This window comes from Salvelinus fontinalis, chromosome 20 (genome assembly GCF_029448725.1).
Source record: "Salvelinus fontinalis isolate EN_2023a chromosome 20, ASM2944872v1, whole genome shotgun sequence".
In the NCBI taxonomy this organism is placed as follows: Eukaryota; Metazoa; Chordata; class Actinopteri; order Salmoniformes; family Salmonidae; genus Salvelinus; species Salvelinus fontinalis.
The window spans coordinates 5,113,977-5,138,191 of NC_074684.1; the positions used below are offsets into that span (position 1 = coordinate 5,113,977).

Sequence of the window (24,215 nt, forward strand, 5' to 3'; positions counted from 1 at the left end):
ACAATTGAAGAAAGGGCCCATAGACCAATGTCCTGGTATAAATCTTGGTCTTTGCTAATGATCCCTATACTACTTACATGGTTTGAGTCACTTTGGTCAACTCTGAGTTCAACTCGGGATAACCGGTACCACGAAAGTGGCTCCCCTTTTAGCCAGGTACATTTATATGGCAATGAATCATTCAGAACTAACCTGCAGGCTAACTCAGGGCTAACTGAGTGTCTGAGCAACTAGTTGAGGACCAATAAAATCATATTCCCTCCCTCTCACAAAGATTGCACCATCATCGCCTTAATTTGGGGAAGATGACTGATGTCTTGGAAATTCTAAAGAGAGACTGTAGATTCTTCAAACAACAACCTTTATTGTAAGATTAGCAAAAAATGGAGCAATCAACAATCACTCATAGTTCAGAGTTAAATGCCCAACGAACAGAGTTGGCTCTCGGCTTTTATAGAAAGTCCAACCTCTTCGTCTATGTGGCAGTTTGCAGATGTGTGCAAACAGGGGGGAGGAACATGGTTTATGAAAGGCTTTTAGCTTGTCTGTGCAGATTAAGATAACTGACCATTGTTTGTTTCTTCCTGCAAGTTTCCACAAAGAGGAGTTCCAGCAGATAGTACAAACGGGATGTCACATACTGCAGTCACACCCGGCTCTTATCTGTACGCCCAGACTTATGACTAAGTCACACAAGACAAGCCTGCATCAGCAACAAAAAAAAACACTAGCATATAGCAATGGACAATTCTCTAAGTAAAAACAGTATAGTATGTCTAATTTTGTCATTTTTCGTGACATTTCCTCCCTTTTGAGACTAAGTCTCAACCTAATGGAAAGTTACTTACAAGCATTTTCATCAAACAAGCATTAAAAACAAAGAGAGTCACACACTCCATATATATTACCTCCCAGTATTTTATTGGGTAAAAAAACGCCAATGTTTCGGCATCACTGTGCCTTCAAATTACTGGGTGGTTTTATATATGGAGTGTGTGACTTTCTTTGTTTTATAGCTTACAGTTTATTCCCTGCTAATCAGCACCTCTACACTAAATAATTTCCCCTTGTTGTGCGCCAGCTGATGCTTTTCATCAAACAAGCATTAACATGATTAGGAAAGTGGGATAAGGAAAGACTTCCTTACACTTAGTACATTACAATTGTAAATTACCTCTGTCATTGAGTTTCAAACCTTCACATAGTGCAGTTCATTCTCAGAAGAGGACAGGAACATATGAATCAAACATCAGTACACGCTTCATCACCACACACAAGGCAATCACTTAATTTATACCCTGACCCTGGGTATAGTCACCTATCATTTGGCGCACTCTGCAGGAGATGTGATGCTACTACTACAGGGAACTTAGCCTCCGGTTACAAATACATTTGCACATAAATCATTCCAATAATTATTTATTTTATGTACAATAATAGTGATGACATCAAAACTATGAAAAAACACATACTAAATCTTGTAGTAACCAAAAAGATTTTATCAAATCAAAATATATTTTATATTTGAGATTCTTCAAAGTAGCCACCCTTTGCCTTGATGACAGCTTTGCACACTCTTGGTATTCTCTCAACCAGCTTCATGAGGTAGTCATCTGGAATGCATGTCAATTAACAGGTGTGCCTTGTTAAAAGTTAATTTGTGGAATTTCTTTCCTTCTTAACGCGTTTGAGCCAATCAGTTGTGTTGTGACAAGGTAGGGGTGGCAAACAGAAGAGAGCCCTATTTGGTAAAAGACCAAGTCCTTATTATGGCAAGAACAGCTCAAATAAGCAAAGAGAAACGACAGTCCATCATTACTTTAAGACATGAAGGTCAGTCAATCTGGAAAATGTCAAGAACTTGAAAGTTTCAAGTGCAGTCGCAAAAACCATCAAGTGCTATGATGAAACTGTCTCTCACGAGGACGGCCACAGTAAAGGAAGACCCATAGTTACCTCTGCTGCAGAGGATAAGTTCATTAGAGTTACCAGCCTCAGAAATTGCAGCCCAAATATATATCACAGAGTTCAAGTAACAGACACATCTCTACATCAACTGTTCAGAGGAGACTGAGTGAATCAGGCCTTCATGGTTTAATTGCTGCAAATAAACCACTACTAAAGGACACCAATAATAATAAGAGACTTGCTTGGACCAAGAAACACGAGCAATGGACATTAGACCGGTGGAAATGTGTCCTTTGGTTGCAACCGCCATGCCTTTGTGAGAGTAGGTGAGTGGATGATCTCTGCGTGTGTGATTCCCACCGTGAAGCATGGAGGAGGAGGTGTGATGGTGTGGAGGTGCTTTGCCTGTGACACTGTCAGGAATTTATTTTGAATTCAAGGCACATTTAACCAGCATGGCAACCACAGCATTCTGCAGTGATACGCCATCCCATCTGGTTTGCGCTTAGTCCCACTATCTTTTGTTTTTCAACAGAACAATGACCCAACACATCTCCAGGCTGTGTAAGGGCAACTTAACCAAGAAGGATAGTGATGGACTGCTGCATCAGATGACCTGGCCTCCACAATCACCCGACCTCAACCCAATTCAGATGGTTTGGGATGAGTTGGACCGTAGAGTGAAGGAAAAGCAGCCAACAAGTGATCAGCGTATGTGGGAACTCCTTCAAGACTGTTGGAAAAGCATTCCAGGTGAAGCTGGTTGAGAGAATGCCAAGAGTGCGCAAAGCTGTCATCAAGGCAAAGGGTGGCTACTTTTTTGGTTACTACATGATTCCATATGTGTTCTTTTGTAATGTGGATGTCTTCACTGTTATTCTACAATGTAGAAAATAGTCAAAATTAACAAAAACCCTTGAATGAGTACGTGTGTCCAAACGTTTGACTGGTACTGTACATAGTTATAAACATACTTAAACATGCTCATGTCAATTGTACTGTATTATCCAGAAGGCCATATGTATTGATGCACTTTAACATTAGAAATATGATAACATGGTAAATCAAAACCCCTTCTATCACCGTCCCCATCATAGCTATACAACCCAAATTTAGAATGACAGTCCTTAGTGCTTCACTTTGAGTCTATCACGCAAATTCAAGACCCTCAACTTAGTGGTTTGTTAATGACAAATCGGTATCTCAATGCATTTCAATCTAAATTACAATAAGCTTCCTAGTGTGTAGACCTCCAAAATCAACATGATACCCCAAATAAACAGTTTAGGGCAACCCTAAATCAATTTACAGGCACAGTTGTCCACCCCCTTCCATCTTGGCAATCTTCTTCTGGCATTTCTTCCCGTTCTGCTTCAGATAGTGTTTCAGTTCGTCAGTTCGTTTCAAAGTGGATGGCCCTTGAGGATGTCTCCGCCACTGTCCTTTACGGTCCATTATGCCTTGTCCATTTCCCCACCAGTACACCAGCAACATGAGAAACGTTTGGACAGGATCTCTCTCCATGCTCACTCCACGTGGACTTATATCGCACTCCTGAGAGAAAAGACATGAGAGAAAAGGCAGTTAAATAGCTTCGACTGGATGCTGTGTACAGGTTGTCGGCTTGGACTCAGGTCTCACAGTAGAATTGGTGAAGGGTAAGGTCATAGTGTACACATTTTTCGCCAGAAGAGAGAAGAGAAGGAAGGATGGAGGAATGAGGGGTAGTAGAGAGGAAAGAAAAAAAAGCTTCAGTAAGGATACAATTAGAGGATAGTGTGAAGGCTGGGTGGGATGAACAGAATCTAACAGCTCATTAACGTAGCCTAACTGCAAACTGCATAAACTCTGAGTCTCCCCTGCTAACAACAGCAAACTGACCTAGATACAGTAATGTACCCGTCTCTGTGACCAGAAACCACAACATCGCACACCGACTGAGATGTTCACAGCAGGGATAATTAACCCCGAGGGACAGAAGTCGCCTCTGTATTCTAAACCTCCAGTCTGAGTTGTCGTCTTGTTTGTTTCACGCCGTACCCTTTTATTATGGTACTTTCATTCACATTTGGGTGGAATGTTTTGGAATTAAATGATTCCCTCCATGCTTATTCCCTCCTGATTCCGATAATCCTCCAGCTGGATTTCCGGAACACCTGGGTTTTACAGAAAATGTTCTGTTACGTTGCAACCCTAATGCTAATATGTCCCATTAGATTAGCATCACAGTCGTTGAGGCCAGGCAGCTGGTTGGCCTTAACATGGACCCTGTGGTCTGTGTGGAGATTGGGGACGACAAGAAGTACACCTCCATGAAGGAGTCCACTAACTGTCCCTACTACAATGAGGTAAGTGCATCTCTCTCTCTTTCTCTCTCTCTCTCTCCCGCTCTCCCTTCCTCCCCTCCCCTCTCTCTTCTACATTATGTGTAATTGAGTTGAAAAAGTGAGAAGAGCAGCCAGTCTCAGTTCAGAGGCTCCAGCACCAGCCTGGCTGTGTTCAGATCAAAGCCTCTGCTCTGGGCTCAACAGGAATCCTTTCTGCCTTGAGCTATGCACATTGCACTCTTATTTCACGAGAGGGAGGCTGAGCAAAACGTCAAAGCATTATTCAGTTGGTGTCCTGATCCCGCTAGACATTAGTCTGTAATAATTCCCCTTGTATTCAATTCAATTTACCTGGACGTGACTCCCATTGATTCAAAAGAAAGAATGTTAAATTGATCATTGTTGGTTGTATTCTGTTAGTTATTCACCTCAAGCATTAGTGATGGGGGGGGGGGGACAATACAGTTACAAATCGGGGTATTATTTTGGACAATATATTATGTCGTATTGTTTTGGCAATATCGCAATATTATTTTTACGCGTTTTTTCCTTCATGGCCTGTTCTCCATCTTCTTTCTAAATAGGGAATGTATTTTCAGCACTTTTATTTCCGTGGCTGATCAAAACTCATTTTCTCATGGCTCTCTCTTGTCCCTCTGCACCAGGCATATGGTGAGCAATATTTATGGATCACCGAATCGCATTTGAAATCCCTGTATCGAACCGCACTACATATAGAATCGGGAGAATGGCAATACGTATCATATCGGCACATAATTATCCACATACTGTCCACAATGTCTATACACCACATATACAGTATATATATTTATCCTCCGGACTCCAACGCTGCTCATACTAATATTTCTTAATTCCATTCTTATATTTTTAGATTTGTGTGTATTGTTAGATAGTACTGCACTGTTGGAGCTTGGAAAACTAACATTTCACTACACCCACAATTCAAAATTCAAAATACACTCACATCTGAGCTATCTTTTTTGCAGGTGCATGGTAACAGTTGAATAAGATGACAAAAAAATAAGAAACGAAGGCCCTGAGGCCGATACGTAAAAGCTTATTAAAGAGCAGCGATACTAGCAAGAGCAGTGTGCGGGTTTCTTTTTTTCTCTCACTGCACCCGCAATAACACCTGCTAAATATGTGTACGCGACCAATACAATTTGATTTGCTTTTATAATATCGTATCGTGAAGTCCCTGGCAATTCCCAGCCCTGTCAAGCATGTAGAAACGTGTTGTGTGGCATGATCAATGAATCCTTCAGGGGTTGATTCATTCAATTCAACCTTTGAATCTACTGAACTCAATGGAATGATCATACAATACATTAGTAAATTGACAGAAAGGAAGGCTACTGTATCTGTCACATCACATCATGCCTTCTCTTCTCCCCACAGTATTTTGTCTTTGACTTCCACGTCCCACCAGATGTCATGTTTGACAAGATCCTGAAGCTCTCAGTAAGTGGCTCTTCTACACACACACACACAGATGTTCAATCGTTCTCTTGATAGTAACAGCCTTTGAGCATGAAATCAACATTTTATCCTTCTCCCACACACTCTTAATCCTACTCCACTGCTCTGTACTGCTTCCAAAACCTCCGTTCAGGCTCTGTAGCCCATATGTATGTCCAATGTAGCCCATATGTTTGCAGTACGTACATTTTTCTCTCTCTCTCTCTCTCTCTCTCTCTCTCTCTCTCTCTCTCTCTCTCTCTCTCTCTCTCTCTCTCTCTCTCTCTCTCTCTCTCTCTCTCTCTCTCTCCCTCTCTCCCTCTCTCCCTCTCTCCCTCTCTCCCTCTCTCCCTCCCTCCCTCCCTCCCTCCCCAGGTGATCCACTCTAAGAACCTGCTGCGGAGTGGCACCTTAGTTGGCACTTTCAAGCTGGATGTTGGCACAGTCTACTCCCAGCCTGGTAAGTGGTAAGGTCCTGAGACTGGCACATGGGTGATGTTGATGGTTGCCATGGTCATATTTATAATTATTTTGAATTCCTGTAAGTTGTGGACAGAATGATTGACTTTTGGATTGATACTTGTCTGTCACAGAGCACCAATTCTACCGCAAGTGGGCCACACTGTCTGACCCTGATGACATCACAGCCGGCTGCAAAGGTTACATCAAGTGTGACATCGCCGTGGTGGGGAAGGGGGACAACATCAAGTCTTCCCACAAGGCCAACGAGACGGATGAAGACGACATAGAAGGGTAAGAGAACGTTTTATTCGGGCAATAGAATGTTGTAGAAGGGTTACACAACGCTCCAGTGGTCAGAAATGTTGTAGAATGCTAATACAATGGTGTAGAGTGGTCAGAGAATGTTGTGGAATGGCAATACAATGTGCAGGGGGGGGGGGGGTCAGGGGTTAAATAAAAAAAAGTCTGGAGAATGTTATCAAGGGGTTACGATGAGACAAAATCAGGCGTACAACTGTTTTTCAACCTTTTTGTTTCTGGTCAGGAACCTCCTTCTTCCGGAGGGTGTTCCCTTGGAGAGGCAGTGGGCGCGGTTCTACGTGAAGATCTACCGAGCCGAGGGCCTTCCCAAGATGAACACCAGCATCATGGCCAACGTGAAGAAGGCCTTCATAGGGGAGAACAGAGACCTGGTGGACCCCTACGTACAAGTGGTCTTCGCCGGACAGAGAGTAGGTCAACCACTACTCAGGAGGTCCTGACTTCTCCATACCGTGAACCTGAAACTGTTTGATTTCTTTACTTGATAAACAAAAGAGACAAATAGCATTGCATAATGGATGACAATCACATTATAAACACAGTACACATTTGCATAATAGGAGGTGTCAGTGGACGAGTTGAATGGGTGTCCATCCAAACGTATGTTGATGTTATTTCCTCCAGGGGAAGACGTCGGTCCAGAAGAGTAGTTATGAGCCGATCTGGAATGAGCAGGTGGTCTTCACGGAGATGTTTCCTCCGCTCTGCAAACGCATGAAGGTCCAGATAAGAGACTCCGACAAAGTCAATGACGTCGCCATAGGAACACACTTCATTGACCTGCGAAAGATCGCCAACGATGGTGACAAAGGTGAGGTGATATCTGCCCCAACCATAGCTCAAAAGAATAATATTGACAGGACATCAGGTCAATCCAATCTTATTGGAGCACATTGGTCATTTTGGTATTCAGTCGTTTTTACCAAGACATTAGAGGGCTTTGACCCAAATGATTAAAGAAAGTCAACAATAGTTTGCTGCTCCTGCCCGACACTACACAAAACCTTTCTCAGACCCCTGTTCTTTGTTTAATTCTCCTGTCATCCTCCATCCCTCCTCTCCTCACCTAGGGTTCCTGCCAACCATGGGCCCAGCCTGGGTCAACATGTATGGCTCCACCCGCCAGTATACTCTGATGGATGAGCACCAGGACTTGAATGAGGGGCTGGGGGAAGGCGTGTCCTTCAGGGCCCGCCTCCTCATCTCCGTTGCCGTGGAGATCCTGGACACCACCTCCACGGAGATTGTAAGCTCCACCGAGGTGCAGGTGGAGCCTGTCTCTAACATCTCAGAGGTGAGTGCTGATTGGATGGTGACTATCCATTGGTTGCCAAGTATGTCTGAGGTGAGTGCCATTGGCTTTTCCTTTCAAAAGGGAGTGTACATTGGCTGGCTATCATTGACTCACACCTTACCTCACACTACAGTACTATGTTCAAACTTTCCATTATATTTACCTTTCATGACCTTTCTCATCCCCATTAATTCGGATTATGAGGCATAGGAGTATTGGGAGAAACTGCCAAACTATTGAGTGTCCCCAAATCTTTACAGTTAAGATACATACAACCCTATGCGTCTTCAGCTTTGCCCTTTGACCCTGCCTATGACTTCCTGACCTCGCCATAAACAGTCAGTGGTTAGATGTCTCCATTCTGTTGTTATACTACATTGCATGGACATTATATTGCTGTTAAAGTTGTCAACTGGCCATTAGGGAAATCAGTAGGCAGTGTTACCACAGTCTAAACATTAGCTTTCTCAACTGTCCCCTAGCTGTCTCTTTGTTTAGCTAGTGCCTCCCTAATGTCTCCCTTGGGAGCGGTAAGTTGTTGATATCAGTTTGACTATATGCCAGGTACAGGTGTAGCTATCACCCCTTAGCCTAGAGGAGAGGGTGGGAGAGAGGGAGAGAGATTAACGAGGCGAGCCCTAACGTGCTCAACATCTCAATCAGTACTGACTTAAAAAATAAATTGTTTGATTAAAAAGAAAAACCTGTGTGACGGCAACTGAGACGGTATTTGTTTATTTAGCCTACTGTGTGTGTGAGTTTAAGGTCAAATGGGGGTTGGTTCTACCTTTGATTTGTATTCTGTTGTTTACTTTGTCTTCTTTATTCTGTTGTTCAGAGTGTTACAGGGAAAATAGAGGAATTCTTCCTGTTTGGTTCCTTCCTGGAGGCCACCATGATCGACAGGAAGATCGGCGATAAGCCAATCAGCTTCGAGGTCACAATAGGTAAGTACTACACTCAAGGGTATACAGTAATAGCTTGACCGACTCAATTGTCATAAGTATGTGTCTAAAAAGAGAGTACTCAAGGATTTGTATGTTTGGCATGTAAATAACACAAACAATAGCACAATTGCCATGGACCCCACAATATGATATTGTCACGATACTTAGGTGCCGATATGTATTGCTATTCGGTACTGCAATTGTTTTATGTTTTTTTTTTCAATAACACACAATTCTACTACTCTATTTTCCCCATTTCCTTCTCCCAGGCAACTACGGCAACCAGATAGATGGAGTGAGCAAGCCCTCGGCAGCTAAGAAGAAGAAGAAAGAGGGAGGAGGAGGAGAGAGTGATGAGGAGGAGTCAGAGTTGATCCATCAGAACTCCAGTGAGGACGAGGCGGATGATGATGGGGACCTGGTGTCTGTGTCCTCCTCCCCTCCCATGAAACCTGTCATCACAGACAGGTCAGAGGGGCAGGGGTTCAAGGGTCAGGGGTCATCAGTGGTGGTTGGGTCATGTTCCATTAGTTCCTCCTGGGTCACAGCTAAAGCCTTAGTTCTGCTTAGAAATATTGTTTTGCTGATGGGGTGTCACAACTCAAAAAAAGTCAGGGTACCACTTGGTCTAGATCTTCTTTATTCATAGAATAAGATACAGTATGTATACCAAAATACTCTAACAAAAAATAATGGAGATAAAAGAATAACACGGTACAAAATGAAAAAAAAGAGAAATATAAAATAAATCAGTTTCTTTGATCTCATTCTCTGAGGGACTCTGATAATGTCAACTCTCTTCCTCTCCACTGTCAGATAAGAGCTGATAGGATCACATCTGTTCTACACAGGTTGTTTAGTTTTATTTGTGCCAAACTTTAGGAACTACTTCCACCTGCCCTACTTTGAGAAGAAGCCGTGTATCTACATCAAGAGCTGGTGGCAGGACCAAAGGAGACGACTTTACAATTCCAACATCATGGACAAGATCGCTGACAAACTGGTCAGTAATCACTCATGTTGAATGTGCACCATTGTGCAGGATAATATGTTAATTAATCCCAAATAACTCAAGGTATTACATTCTTAGAAAAAAGGGTTCCAAAATGGTTCTATGGCTGTCCCTATAGGAGAACCCTTTTTTGGTTCCAGGGAGAACCCTTTTGGTTCCACGTAGTACCCTTTTGGGTTCCATGTAGAACTCTCTGTGTAAAGGGTCCTACATGGAACCCAAAAGGGATCCACCTGGAACCAAAAGGGTTCTACATGGAACCAAAAAGGGTTCTTCAAAGTGTTTTCCTATGGGAACAGCCGAAGAACCCTTTGAAGTTCTAGATGGCACCTTTTTTTCTAAGAGTATATTGTATCTGATGCCCTTGTTTGTGTTTGTGTGTTGTGTCTGACAGGAGGAGGGTCTGAATGACGTGCAGGAGATCATTAAGACAGAGACAGCCTATCCAGAGCGCAGACTCAGAGGGGTGCTGGAGGAACTCAGCACTGGCTGCAAGTGAGATAACATTACTGATACGACAACCATAATCAATTCATAATTACTTTTCTATTTGTACCTTTAACTCTGCATTGTTGGAAAAGGACCTGCAAGTAAGCCTTTCACTGTTAGTCTACACCTGTTGTTTCGTGAGTATTTGACAAATAACATTTGATTTGATTTTGATTTGCTCCTACAGTGACTGGAGTGCCATAGCCAGAGACACAGTGATGCCAACCAAAGTATCTTCTTTAAGTGTCTCTGTGTTTTTACTTTCAGTCGTTTCGTCACGTTGGCCAACAAGGACCAGAACCAGGCAGGCAGAACCAAACTGGACAAAGAGAGACTCAAGTCCTGCATGAGAGAGATGGTACGGCGCTGCTCTGAGAGAGTGATGGAGAGAGTTGCTGTGGTTATGAATCTATCCTTATGCAGCAGAGGGCGGGAGTGTGTATAATGTAATATCCTTCTCTATAGGAGAGCATGGGCCAGCAGGCCAAGCTGATTCGCTCCCAGGTGAAGAGGAACACAGTGAGAGACAAACTGAAGATGGTTCAGAACTTCCTGCACAGGCTACGTTTCCTTGCCGACGAGGTACATATTCTGTTACGCTCAAACTTTATTTATAACACATTCTAGGTGCATCGACAGAGAAACTGATAGAGAGAGCACAGGCAACCTCAGAAGAACATTCGGCAACCTCCCGTCAGTGGATCCTAACTCTCCCTTATAAGACACTAGCATAATAATAACCGATCGCTTTGTACAGTTAAGAGCACCACTGTGAACTAATAAACTGCACACTCATAAAATGTCATTCACTTTTAGAAATAGTGTGTGTCCTTGTGGATATCAATGTCATTTATGTTATGCCCAGGAGTTTCAGCCTGTATTGACCACTATGTGGTTGTCAATAACACTGTGGACCTGTATCCTCTGTGCCCTCCAGCCCCAGCACAGTATCCCAGACGTGTTCGTATGGATGATGAGTAACAACAAGCGTATCGCCTACGCCCGCATCCCCTCCAAAGACATCCTCTACTCCATCGTAGACGAGGAGACAGGCAAGGACTGTGGCAAGGTCAAAGCTGTCTTCCTCAGGGTACGTGAACCTTCTTGGTTCTCTCCGCCTTCTCCGAGGGCTGCCTGCACGACACAATCAAGGCAGGGGCATTGGAAACACACAAATAAAAGTACCACAAACACAATCGTAGAAAAAACAACCACATTCCTCAGTAAAAGCGTTCCTCTAACAACAATGTGAATTGCCAGAAAGGCACCAATGCGTCCAACTGTAGGGTATTCTGAAGATTTTTCTATAAGTTAGGTACAACATTTCAAGAGTGACCGGGTATGGTCTCTCGTGCTTCTATAGGTTAGTAACAATGTTCGGTAATGTGGCCGTTTTTGCAAGAAGGATTTATAAATGTACAGAATGTAATGTCAGAGAGCTCCAGCCTACTTTCTGACAGAGAATGAAGTGATGAGTGCAAAACCTCTGATAAAACAGTTAACTGATGAAAGTCCATTTGCGTTAGTGTTGCTCTTGTATATCTGTGACGTTGTGTCTCTGGAACCCAAGCTAAGACGAAAATGTTACTATAGCTGAGGAAAGTTGTAAAAATGTCCTTATAACGTCGCTGTAACGTTTGTGTCCCCAGCTGCCTGGTAAGAAGGGGTTTGGTCCAGCGGGTTGGACAGTGCAGGCTAAGATGGAGATGTACCTGTGGCTGGGCCTCAACAAACAAAGGAAGGACTTCCTGTCTGGCCTGCCCAACGGCTTTGAAGAGAACAAGGCTCCCAGGACAGGCTCTTGTCTGCAGTCTTTACCCCCTATCAGTCTGGTTTATAACAGTAAGTCTGTCTACAATATGTACCCCCTACAGCACTGTATACACTGTAGCTAAAGTAGGTAAGTACCCACTGGGCAAACACTGGTTGAATCAACATTGAACCAATGTGGAATAGACGTTGAATTGACGTGCCCAGTGGGTAGTTGCTTGAAAAGCCAAGTTGTATATTGACACACTCCATTCCCTCCACCCATTTATTGAAGTACGTACTCAAGTGCTGGTGTTTCACGACTGTGTATGTGAGTGTTGTCTAATCTCTGTGTCCTCTCTCTGCTCTGCAGTGAAGCAGGTGTTCCAGCTGAGGGCTCACATGTACCAGGCCAGGAGTCTGTTTGCTGCAGACAGCAGCGGCCTGTCGGACCCCTTCGCCAGGGTCTTCTTCTCCACACACAGCCAGGTCACTGAGGTAAGAGAGGGTGTTTGCTGGTATGAGTTTTTTCAAACTTTTATTTAACAAATATTTTTCAAGTGTGTGTGTGTGTGTGTGTGTGTGTGTGTGTGTGTGTGTGTGTGTGTGTGTGTGTGTGTGTGTGTGTGTGTGTGTGTGTGTTTCTAGGTCCTGAGTGAGACTCTGTGCCCTACGTGGGATCAGCTGCTGGTGTTTGATGATGTCGAGCTGTTCGGGGAGGCCGGCGAGCTACGAGACGACCCGCCTATCATTGTGGTAGAGGTCTACGACCAGGACACTGTGGTACGACCCCAGAGATAGAGGGAGAGGGGGACCTATCATTGTGGTAGAGGTCTATCTATACCCATTAGAGAAGCAATTGTTTTGTGGCATTCAAAGGATACTATGATTCAAAGTACTGTGAGATCTGTGATCCAAACACGGTGTTTGTCCATATGTCCTTACTGTGTATCTGTTCGTGTCTTCATTTACCATGTTCCTCCTGTTCCTCCTCATGTGGTGGATGCTGTTGGGGCTAAGTAGAGTGTGAAAGCTTGAAGTAGCGCCTCTGCTGCTTTGGGCTTCTGTTTGCGTAGCAATGTAGCTAGTTAGCTGAGTCATACAAGAGGCAGGACAGGCTATTTTAAAGGCCCAAACTAGGTTTACCATCGGTCGATGACGTAGCCACAAGCATGTCCCTCTTGCATTCCTCCAGTAGTGGTTGAAGTTAGTAGTTGTAGACACGGTTGTGTTTGATAGCTGAAACAGCAGTTGATTAGTTTGGTTGAAGTGTTTACTCTAATAGTCATGCATGCTTCTCATAAACTGATGGAACCCATAGGGGTATGGCCCCTAGTAGGACTTCTTCTAAGTATTTTGTTAGTCTTACAGTAGTAGCGTCTTCTCTGAGTAGTCCCCGCTTTTTACACTGTTTTCAGTATTATGTTTGTGCTTACACTGACCCCCAGTGGACATGACAGGAAGTACACCCCAGAAACGTTTCTAACTTTGTTTTTCTTTCTACCGTTGGTGGCATCCAGGGCAAGGCAGAGTTCATTGGCCGGACGTTTGCTAAGCCCATCACTAAGATGTGTGACGAGCACTACGGACCCCCAAGGTTCCCCCCTCAGCTCGAGTACTACCAGATCTACCGTGGTAACTCTACCGCCGGTGACCTACTGGCTGCCTTCGAGCTGCTACAGGTAAACTGATCACACATACACGCACATAGACACATGTGCACACACACACACACTAGGAAACTAACACATAACAAGGACACACTGAGAGCATGCCAGCGACAAGCATGAAAAGAGTTTAAAAATACACACCCGAGGCACAAGCAAGATGTTAATGGACAAATGAATCACGAAGAGAATGATCTTCTACCGATTTACCAAATGCATGGAATATGCAACTTCTGAACAGTTGTGCACTCCCTTATGCACGGGAACACGGTGACTAGCTAACTCTTCAGCAAATCTAGAAAAGAAAGGTCTCTCTCTCTGTCTTTCCTTTTCTTCATCTGTCTGTTATCCATTTCCATTTCATCTAATTGTCTGTTCTCCCACATGTATGTGTCCTCTTCTCTCCTTCTTCCTCCATGCCTCTTCTCTCCTACTCCCACCGTCTCCTAATCCCACACCCGCCATGTGGTCCCTTGACCCTCCTTCCTCCTCTTTTCTCCCTCTGTCCTTCACTGAACCCCGCCCTGCCCCCCCTACATTGTGCCCTCCAACCTACACACTCCGGTATCATGCCCCTGCTCTGCAGATTCCCTATGACGATGAGGAGATCAGGAGGGCTCTGATTGCTGTCCATGACTTTGCAGTTCCTCAGATTAAGGTGCTCTTTCACTCTTCTGCCCATCCCTCTATGGTCACTCTCTGGTCCGTCTAAGTGTTCTTCTGCCAATGGAGGCTGGTGGGAGGAGCTATAGGAGGACAGGCTTGTTGTAATAGCTGGAATGGAATAAATGAAACGGTATCAAACTCATTAATTATATAGAAACCACATGTTTGACTCAATTCCATTTATTCCATTCTAGCCATGACAATGAGCCTGTCCTCCTATAGTTTCTCCCACCAGCCTCCTCCGTCTTCTGCTATGTGTTTTATTCTATAAAGGTGCTCTTCTCCCTTTCTGCCCCATTACATCTCTATTCAGTGTCCTGCTCTGTAACTATTCTCTCTAACTTCTGTACCTCTGCAAAACTAGGAAGAGAATCCAAGCCAAACTAGGAAGCCAAACTAAAATCTTCCGACAAACTAAGTCCTAAGCAGAACAGCTTCAGTTGGGTCACTTTTATCTCGGAATACTGATGCTGACTGTTGTATATCAATTTGTACATTTCGACATGTATAATTTGTATATATTTTTCGTTTTTTTTTAATACTTAGTTAATACTTACTTAGTTTTTTTACCGGTATTTCCAGCATTATCCACTAGGTTTGCTGCTGGTATAAAATCCTAGGAAATGTTATTTAATTGATGCAAGCTGTCTCCAATCAAGGAATCAATCAATGTCTGTTTGTTCGTGAGTGGGGGGGGGGTAGCCTTAGCAAAGGGAGGCTTAGCTCTACGAATCTTAATTGCACAAAGCCTATTATTTGGCAGAGAATACTGTTTGTGGATCAGTGATTCTACACCTCACTTTTCTCAAGCTGATCCTCTCCAACGGACTCGGGAATTGTAGCTAAAAATGGGTCAATTAGGGGCAGTTTAAGGGGAGATAATAGTGTAATGGGTAAGGTGTTGGCTTGACAGGCTTGATAGTCACTGGACCCGGGTTCAAGTCCCGGTAGGGGATAACCCCGAATTCCTTACAACATACTTCCACGGTCGATTTCTCTCTCCTTAACCTGCCCCTAATTGACCCATTTTTAGCTACAACTTCCGAGTCCATTAGAGAGGATCAGCTTGATCAAAGTGAGGAGTAGAATCACTGATCTACAAATAGTAATCCCTGCTAAATAATAGACTTTGTGCAATTAAGATTCGTACAACTACGCCTCCCCTGGCTTACCATACACTCGCGCACAACCACACATTGATTGATTTGATTTGGACAAACCAAGTGGATAATGCTGGAAATACCAGTCCATTTTTTTTTTTTAAACAACCAAAACGACTGGCCCTGTGAATACTGTATGTGGCGCAGCGGTCTAAGGCACTGCATCTCAGTGCAAGAGGTGTCACTACAGTCCCTGGTTCAAATCCAGGCTGTATCACATCCGGCCGTGATTGGGAGTCCCATAGGGTGGCACACAATTGACCCAGTGTTGTCTGGGTTTGGCCGGGGTAGGCCGTCATTGTAAATAAGAATTTGTTCTTAACTGACTTGCCTAGTTAAGGTTACTTTTTATTAATTTTTTTTACAAATAACCCCAATTCTCTTCCCTGAGTAGATTGGGCAAGGGGGGAGGGCGGAGCTTCCTGCCATCAATGGTCCGACAGACTCAGACCGTGGACCCATCCTCCCTGTGCCAATGGGCATCAGACCTGTCCTAAGCCGTTATCGCATAGAGGTGAGACAACACTCTATAACTAGGGTACAGCACTCCGAGAGGGCACTAAAACTACAAATAAGGGGATGGTATTCCAAACTAGGGGACAAAGAGAAGGTACCCCAAAACTAGACACTTACAGGAGGAGGAACTCCCTCATTACTGTGAGTTCAAGAAGTGGAGATCCTGTAAGGGAAACTAAAGGGAACCCCCCCAAACAAGTTATTCATAAGTGTGTTAGATGTGGAACCCCCAAATAAGTTGTAGATCTGGGGGGTGCTGTTCAAAATGGTCTGATCCAGTGTGATGGGTTGTGGTCCAGGTTCTGTTCTGGGGCCTGCGGGACCTGAAGAGGGTGAATTTGGCCCAGGTGGACAGACCCAGGGTGGACATAGAGTGTGCAGGGAGAGGAGTCCAGTCTGCACTCATCGTGAACTTCAAAAAGAACCCCAACTTCAGCACACTGGTCAAGTGGTTCGAGGTGGTGAGTAGAACCTGGTCAAATCTTGATGGCCTTTCAGACAATGAAAGACAACAGATACTGTACTGTACATATAAAATAGATTCCAGATGTTTAAAAAAAGTCTTAGGGATCACTTAACGCTCAAATCCCGTTAGCGGGATAGATTTGACAACATCCGGTGAAATTGCAGAGTGACAAATTAAAACTACAGAAATATAAATATTTAACATTCATATAAATACAAGTGTAATACATCAAAATTAAGCTTAACTTCTTGTTAATCCAGCCGCTGTGTCAGATTTCAAAAAGGCTTTACGGCGAAAGCACACCATGCGATTATCTGAGGACAGCGCCCCGCATACAAAAACATGAAAACCATTTTTCAACCAGGCAAGTTCGACACAAAAGTCAGAAATAGCGATATAATAAATGCCTTACCTTTGAAGATCTTCATCTTTTTGCAATCCCAAATGTCTCAGTGACACAATGAATGGTCGTTTTGTTTGATAAATTCCTTCTTTATATCCCCAAAATGTCCATATATTTGGCGCGTTTGATTCAGAAATACACCAGTTCCAACTCGCCCAACATGACAACAAAGTATCTAATAAGTTACCTGTAAACTTGGTCCAAACATTTTAAACAACGTTTCTAATCCAACCACAGGTACCCTAAAATGTAAATAATCGATAAAATTTAAGACGGAATAAACAGTTTCCAATACCGAAGAAAAACAACGAGGAGTGTCCTGTTCACGCGCACCAAAAGACTTGAGTCCATCTGAGTGACACATGGAAAGAAAAGGACTACTTCTTAATTTCTCAAAAGAAAAACATCGACAATTTCTAAAGACTGTTGACATCTAGTGGAAGCCATAGGAACTGCAATCTGGGCCCCAATAAATCAAGTTTCCCATAGAAAAGCATTGGAAAACACAATGACCTAAAAAATTTTTTTTCGTGTTTTCTATCCAATACTACCATGCATATGCATATCCTAGCTTCTGGGCCTGAGTAACAGGCAGTTTACTTTGGGCACGCTTTTCATCCGGATGTGAAAATACTGCCCCCTATCCCAAAGAAGTTAAACCTTAGATCAGGGCAACTTCATACAACCTAGTCCTAACTCGATATGTGACCCCCTGACCTTTGCCCCCATGGCACCATCAGGACCTGCCAGAGAACGAGCTGCTCCACCCTCCTCTTAACATCCGGGTAGTGGACTGCAGGGCGTTTGGCCGATACACCCTGGTGGGTTCCCACGCCGTCACCAGCCTACGACGCTTCATCTACAGCCCCCCAGACAAGACGCAAAACAACTGGGCCAGCACAGGTAGGCCTACTCACACTATGCAAGACACTTTTCAAGTACTTTCTATTCCTATTACAAGATTTTACATTGTTGTATTGTTCAGGGGAATCCAATACCATGTATTCATACTATTTGAGTATATACTGGACATTTGGTGATATACTGTATATTCTCTGAGTCTAATCTTCCATATTCTTTTCAACAGTTTCTGATTTCCTCTCAGACCTGTGTGAATATAAATGTGTTTCCTACGGCTTTACTTATTTTGAAGCTTTCTGCGCTTGCCTTTTCCCACTCCTGCTCTCCTGCCTCTCTCTCTCTCTCTCTCTCTCTCTCTCTCTCTCTCTGTCCTATTCCTCCTCGGTCACACCCCTGACCCCACTACAGCTAGACTGATGAATGGCTACATGGTCCTGACCAACGGGGGGTCCCAATCTCGCCCCTCCTCCCCTTACTCCCGCACCCTGCCCCGCACCCTCTCTCACCCTACAGGTGATGTCATAGTCAACATGGATGCCAACCCCTCAGTCAGGAAAATGGACACGGTGGTCAAGTTAGATGCTGTAAGCTTTGGCACGCATGTCTCAGATTTGTATCTCTTTTGATTTATGGAAAAGGACAGAAGTAGAGATGCACTCAAGGATTGAAATTGAGGTTCATGGTTTTTCCTCTGGTGCTGTGTGTGGTGTAAAATGAAGATTTTTTGTTGTTGTTTATATTGATATATTTTGCGTTTCATTTGTGTGTAATTTGGTGCTGTTTTTTTGTGACCCTCTCCCTGTAGTCGTCTGATGCAGTAATTAAAGTTGATGTGGTAAGTGGTATGGATCTGTCCCTCGTCATTTGAAAGAGCTTCACAATGTGGACAGACATCAATTGCCACCTCTAACATTTATTTACGATGCCAGGTAGGACTTTTGTTCGTTTGTTCAGACGCTCTCTCGTATCTGCAGAATGAGGAGGAGAAAGAAGAGAAGAAGAAGAAGAAGAAGAAGAAGAAGAAGGGAGAGGTGGAGGAGGACGATGAGACCGACGAGAGAATGCTGGACTGGTGGTCCAAATATTTTGCTTCCATAGAGACACTGATGGAGGTGAGAGATCTATTATAATCTATTATGTTGCTTTTTGTTCTGTCTAGTAAGACTATGGTTATATTCTGTAAATAGTGTTTGAGTAGTTCCAATTAGACTAGTAGAGTGTTCTAGAATAAAGTCAGTTCTATGTGTGTGTTGTGGGAATAATCCTGATGTTGTCCCAGATCCTCAGGGCCCAGGAGGCAGCTCTGGCTGAGGCCGAGGAGAGGGAGGAGCAGGAGATAGCAGCAGAGGGAGCAGGTACACACTGCTGGTGCTGAGCACCAAATGGTCTCTCAGGATGACTACCGTGTCTCTCAGAATGACAGGATTCTGTGCGAGCTCCAAATAGTGGATAAGAATGGGAGTAGTGGATGGCTGTGATGTGTGCTTTTATAGATGGATGCTATAGGATCAGAGTGTCTATATCTGCCTGCTTGCGGACTGGTGGAGAGGGCACCCGTTGAGGTGATCATGTGAATGCATTGCACGCATTGCACACCCTCATCACTCGCCTCCTTCATCCCTAGGACCCCCCACCCATCCCCACCTAAAATAGAAGGAAAGCATGACATCATATCATAGCAATAGACCCATCACACCAGCATGACCAACCCTGCCTGCCTTGCACTACCATGAAAGTTGGCTGATAAAGAAACGTAACCCATAGCTTTTAAAGCTTTTCTACTGTATTAAATCCCTTTCTCCCTTAATCTATTGATTTAACCATGAAGGATTCCATATCAAACAAATCATGTATATAAATCTATACATCTACTAGCATGAGGCATGAACTCAATTTTAAATCAAAATTGTAAAACACATACATTATTAATGTCTTGTTTACTGAGTTCCTGTTAAGATATTCTCCCAGAATTTCTTAAAGGAGGTGGCTCTTGTGATAAAAAATATGTTCCATTTGAAATTACTAGTGATGGCATGGATATCAGTTGCCATGGAAATGGATGGCCAGATGGGGTCAGATGTCAACTTTCATGCTGATTGTTATCTGGAGTGCTGTAACGTGTCAATCCCTTCGCTCCACTCCCCTCCCCTGCCCCCTGCCTCCTCCACTCCCCCTCCTCCACTCCCCTCCCCTGCCCCCTGCCTCCTCCACTCCCCCTCCTCCACTCCCCTCCCCTGCCCCCTGCCTCCTCCCCTGCCCCCTGCCTCCTCCACTCCCCTCCCCTGCCCCCTGCCTCCTCCACTCCCCCTCCTCCACTCCCCTCCCCTGCCCCCTGCCTCCTCCACTCCCCTCCCCTGCCCCCTGCCTCCTCCACTCCCCTCCCCTGCCCCCTGCCTCCTCCACTCCCCTCCCCTGCCCCCTGCCTCCTCCACTCCCCTCCCCTGCCCCCTGCCTCCTCCACTCCCCCTCCTCCACTCCCCCTCCTCCACTCCCCCTCCTCCACTCCCCTCCCCTGCCCCCTGCCTCCTCCACTCCCCTCCCCTGCCTCCTCCACTCCCCCTCCTCCACTCCTTTCCCTCGCTCCACCCTCAGATATCAAACCTGATGACCACCCTGTAAAAGGCTCCAAGGGGAAGGAGAAGAGCCGAGACAAGAGCAGGAACAAGGACAAGAAGAAGAGTCACCATGCAGGAGAGGGGACAGAGAAACGCCCCAGCAAACCCAAAGTGAACGAGCTGCTGGTCAGTAGGCCTTAGAGATTCCACTGGGCACAAACATACACACCCCTTGCTGTTCAGAGGGTTTCTGATACCTGCGTGTGTGTGTGTGTGTGTGTGTGTGTGTGTGTGTGTGTGTGTGTGTGTGTGTGTGTGTGTGTGTGTGTGTGTGTGTGTGTGTGTGTGTGTGTGTGTGTGTGTGTGTACTTTCCAGGTGTACAACAAGGAGTTGGAGGCAGAGTATGATAACTTTGAGGACTGGCTCCACACCTTCAACTTGTACAGAGGGAAGGCAGGGGACGACGATGAAGCAGCTCTGGATGACGACAGGATCGTGGGCAGATTCAAGGGCTCCATGTGCATGTACAAGCTGCCTCTGTCTGAGGAGATCACCCGGGAGGTGGGCTTTGACCCTAACATGGGCATGTTCCAGAGCATTCCACACAATGACCCAATCAATGTGCTGGTGCGCGTCTTCGTAGTCAGGGTGAGTAACAGCCTAGACTCTAACCCCTGACCATAAACAAAATCTTTCTCAGTTTGTTGCTCTAAAGCGTAGCGACCTAGTCATGTATTCTCAGTCAACTATTTTTGGGGGGTAAAATAAGGGTTCAAAAGATTTTAAGAATAAATGAATGAATAAAAACCTGAACTATACCACATTCTTCAACTTTCTGTTCCAGGCCACAGATCTCCATCCTGCTGATGTCAATGGGAAAGCGGACCCCTACGTCGTCATCAAACTGGGCAAGTCAGAGCTGAAGGATAAAGAGAACTATATCTCCAAACAGCTCAACCCTGTCTTTGGCAAGTGAGTGTGGATGGATACACTGACTGCACTTTGCTTCTGATTCAGCTATTGCATTGAAGCATTACGTGACTCTTGCAACTGGCATAGATGCATTGGCAACGCCTCCTATGAAAAGCTTACTACTTCCTGTTTGCATTTTAGTCACTTAGCAGATGCTGTTATCCAGAGCCTTTTTAAACACACCTTTGGTGACAGAGCCCTTTCTACATACAGTTTTATCCAAGCAATATCAAAGCTCTTTTGGAAAATGTTGATGTGGAGTGGTCCCCTCTCGCTATTGAACCTGGTCGATGCACAAAGACTCCCTTAGGTAAACGTGTTGGTACATCTTGTAACAATGGTTCCATTGAACAGAAGCTGCCTTGCTTGCCTTGCTTTAGTGTGGGATACACAATTGCATTCGGTATGATATTTTTCTTCCTCTGTCCAGACCAAACGAGAATGTTAAAGGTCTAGATGGAAATGATAAATGACGTGACATTTTATCAGCTAACAATAATGGAAATGCACTGCGCCAAAGCCTGCCACCTTATCCTCCAATGGAGACATTTGTTTATAAGTGCCTAATTGTCCTTTTATCTACTGTGCTTTGTTTTTGTTTATGCATACATGTATATAGATCAGGGCATGGAACCAAAATCATTTTCCAAATGTTCCATCCCGAACAGAATCCCTTTTTTTCTCGTTCCGTTCCAGTTTGAGCCCCCAAAAAAGTAACGGTTCATATGGTTCATTTTCTGTTGTTTTACCAGTGAAATCCACATAGGTTTTAGATAATAACTCATGTATTTATTTAACCCATTAGCACGGATAGAGAATCTTGCTACAGTATGGAATGTGTAAGCTAGTTGTTTACATGTTTGATTGGTCAGATAAGTGCAGCCGTGAGATGCGACTGAAATTTCACGATGGGAAGAGGACAGAGCGAGAGAGAGGAATGGGCATGGATGTGGCTTGGAATGTGTTTAGGCTATTATTAGCGTTATAACGTCACCAAATTACAGAATGATATACTAGACATCAGGAATATTTTTGGAACAAAAAATAACATTATTAACCGGTTCTCAAGATTTAAAAATAACGTGTCTTTTCCAGAAAACTAGAGATCACTTTCGTTCCCGGTTCTGTTTCCCTTCATCAAAGAATGATGTTATTTTTTGGACTGCAGTTCTGTTCCCTGGACCCCTGGTATAGATGATGTTATGTATTATAGATGATGCCTGTCCCATGTTTGACTATGATTGTTTTAAGTGTCTCAACTAAATTTGAGTGTTCCACGATGTGGTTTTGTAAATAATTAGTATTTTGTATTAGTGTATCATTGTGAAGTGACAGTTAAATATTTTTTTCTGAACTCTACAACATCAGAATCTTATCTCAAATGTCATCCGTACTCTCTTCATCTCATCCTTTTTGGTCTATCCCTTCCCTCCATCCCTTCCTCTCCTTGCCTCCCTCCCTCAAATCCTTCTCAGGGCGTTTGACATGGAGGCTACGTTCCCCATGGAGTCCATGTTGACCGTGTCAGTGTACGACTGGGATCTGGTGGGCACTGATGACCTCATCGGGGAGACCAAGATCGACCTGGAGAACCGCTACTATAGCAAACACAGAGCTACCTGTGGCATCGCTAACAACTACTCTGTGTGAGTTCCTGTCTGTCTGTCTGTTAGTTTGTTCCTCTTTCTGTCTCTTTCAAAAGAAAAAGCAAGTAAATATCGATAACAGTCTGGTGGTGTTGTTTTGTTCCCGGTAGGCATGGTTACAACATGTGGCGTGACCCCATGAAGCCAAGCCAGATCCTGGCCAAGCTCTGTAAGGAGGGCAAGCTGGACGGACCCCACTACGGCCCCGGGGGAAGGGTCAAGGTCGCCAACCGTATCTTCATGGGTGCCACAGAGATCGAGGATGAGACTGGTATGTTGTTAATATTTGATGCATTTTTGTCATTGAACAGAGCACGCTTTATTAAGCTTTGATTAATATTTGATGCATTTTTGTCATTGATCAGAGCAAGCTTTATTAAGCTTTGCCTACATTTAGAGAGACCTGGTATTTACCGTGTGTGTGTGTGTGTGTGTGTGTGTGTGTGTGTGTGTGTGTGTGTGTGTGTGTGTGTGTGTGTGTGTGTGTGTGTGTGTGTGTGTGTGTGTGTGTGTGTGTGTGTGTGTGTGTGTGTGTGTGTGTGTGTGTGTGTGTGTGTGTGTGTGTGTGTGTGTGTGTGTGTGTGTGTACAGGTCTAAAGAAGCAGACAGATGAGCACCTGGCCCTGACGGTGCTGAAGCACTGGGAGGAGATCCCTAGGGTGGGCTGTAAACTCATCCCAGAACACGTCGAGACAAGACCCCTGCTCCACCCTGAGAAACCTGGCATCGAACAGGTCACACCAACTCCTATATCTCAAAAACGATCCACGTTTTATTATTATATATCATTATTATAAGGGTTTATCTCGAACTTTTTACCCCTTTTTTCTCCCCAATTTGTGATATCCAATTGGTAGTTACGATCTTGTCTCATCGCTGCAACTTCCCAACAGATTTAAATGTAATGTAGTGCTTTTGAGTTGATTTAAATGTAATGTAGCGCCTAATAAGGGTGAAATAATCAGACCTAGGTTCAAATTCTATTTCAAATATCTCAATTACTTTCACATGCATTTCAAATAAGTATTTAGATATATTTTAGGGAAAAGGAAAAGCGGTTTAAATACACTTGGAAAGCATTTGAAAATACTCAAATACACTTCCTTGAATTTAACCCAGGTATTTAAAAATAGTATTTGAAAATACTTTCAAATACAATTTGGTAGACTATTTGGTTTTCAAATAACCATTCAAATACTCATATGTTTTGGACTGTGTATTGGAAAATACATAGAAAAAAGTTTTTGAAATACCAGATACTCAAATACATATGTATTTGAACCCAGGTCTGTAAATAATTAAGAGTAGTGGATA

General features: G+C 44.1%; 1 protein-coding gene across 11 annotated transcripts in view; it reads left to right on the forward strand.

Annotated features, from left to right (window-relative positions):
• Positions 1-24,215, forward strand: part of LOC129817175 (otoferlin) — a 127,236-nt gene that overhangs the window by 93,235 nt on the left and 9,786 nt on the right. For 5 of the 11 annotated variants that reach the window (XM_055872158.1, XM_055872159.1, XM_055872157.1 and 2 more), the window contains 32 exons: positions 4,125-4,256; positions 5,655-5,717; positions 6,090-6,174; positions 6,308-6,467; positions 6,721-6,907; positions 7,122-7,308; positions 7,568-7,791; positions 8,630-8,738; positions 9,008-9,206; positions 9,621-9,741; positions 10,145-10,245; positions 10,507-10,597; positions 10,705-10,821; positions 11,177-11,329; positions 11,889-12,081; positions 12,362-12,486; positions 12,637-12,771; positions 13,509-13,670; positions 14,242-14,313; positions 15,876-15,995; positions 16,297-16,458; positions 17,607-17,769; positions 18,136-18,311; positions 18,533-18,562; positions 18,702-18,839; positions 19,007-19,082; positions 20,320-20,468; positions 20,659-20,931; positions 21,128-21,255; positions 22,731-22,901; positions 23,012-23,172; positions 23,493-23,635. In XM_055872158.1, the coding sequence (XP_055728133.1) occupies positions 4,125-4,256; positions 5,655-5,717; positions 6,090-6,174; positions 6,308-6,467; positions 6,721-6,907; positions 7,122-7,308; positions 7,568-7,791; positions 8,630-8,738; positions 9,008-9,206; positions 9,621-9,741; positions 10,145-10,245; positions 10,507-10,597; positions 10,705-10,821; positions 11,177-11,329; positions 11,889-12,081; positions 12,362-12,486; positions 12,637-12,771; positions 13,509-13,670; positions 14,242-14,313; positions 15,876-15,995; positions 16,297-16,458; positions 17,607-17,769; positions 18,136-18,311; positions 18,533-18,562; positions 18,702-18,839; positions 19,007-19,082; positions 20,320-20,468; positions 20,659-20,931; positions 21,128-21,255; positions 22,731-22,901; positions 23,012-23,172; positions 23,493-23,635 (4,506 nt within the window). The remainder of the gene's footprint in view (positions 1-4,124; positions 4,257-5,654; positions 5,718-6,089; positions 6,175-6,307; positions 6,468-6,720; positions 6,908-7,121; positions 7,309-7,567; positions 7,792-8,629; positions 8,739-9,007; positions 9,207-9,620; positions 9,742-10,144; positions 10,246-10,506; positions 10,598-10,704; positions 10,822-11,176; positions 11,330-11,888; positions 12,082-12,361; positions 12,487-12,636; positions 12,772-13,508; positions 13,671-14,241; positions 14,314-15,875; positions 15,996-16,296; positions 16,459-17,606; positions 17,770-18,135; positions 18,312-18,532; positions 18,563-18,701; positions 18,840-19,006; positions 19,083-20,319; positions 20,469-20,658; positions 20,932-21,127; positions 21,256-22,730; positions 22,902-23,011; positions 23,173-23,492; positions 23,636-24,215) is intronic. The other 6 variants (XM_055872166.1, XM_055872165.1, XM_055872160.1 and 3 more) reach the window with 3 other exon arrangements.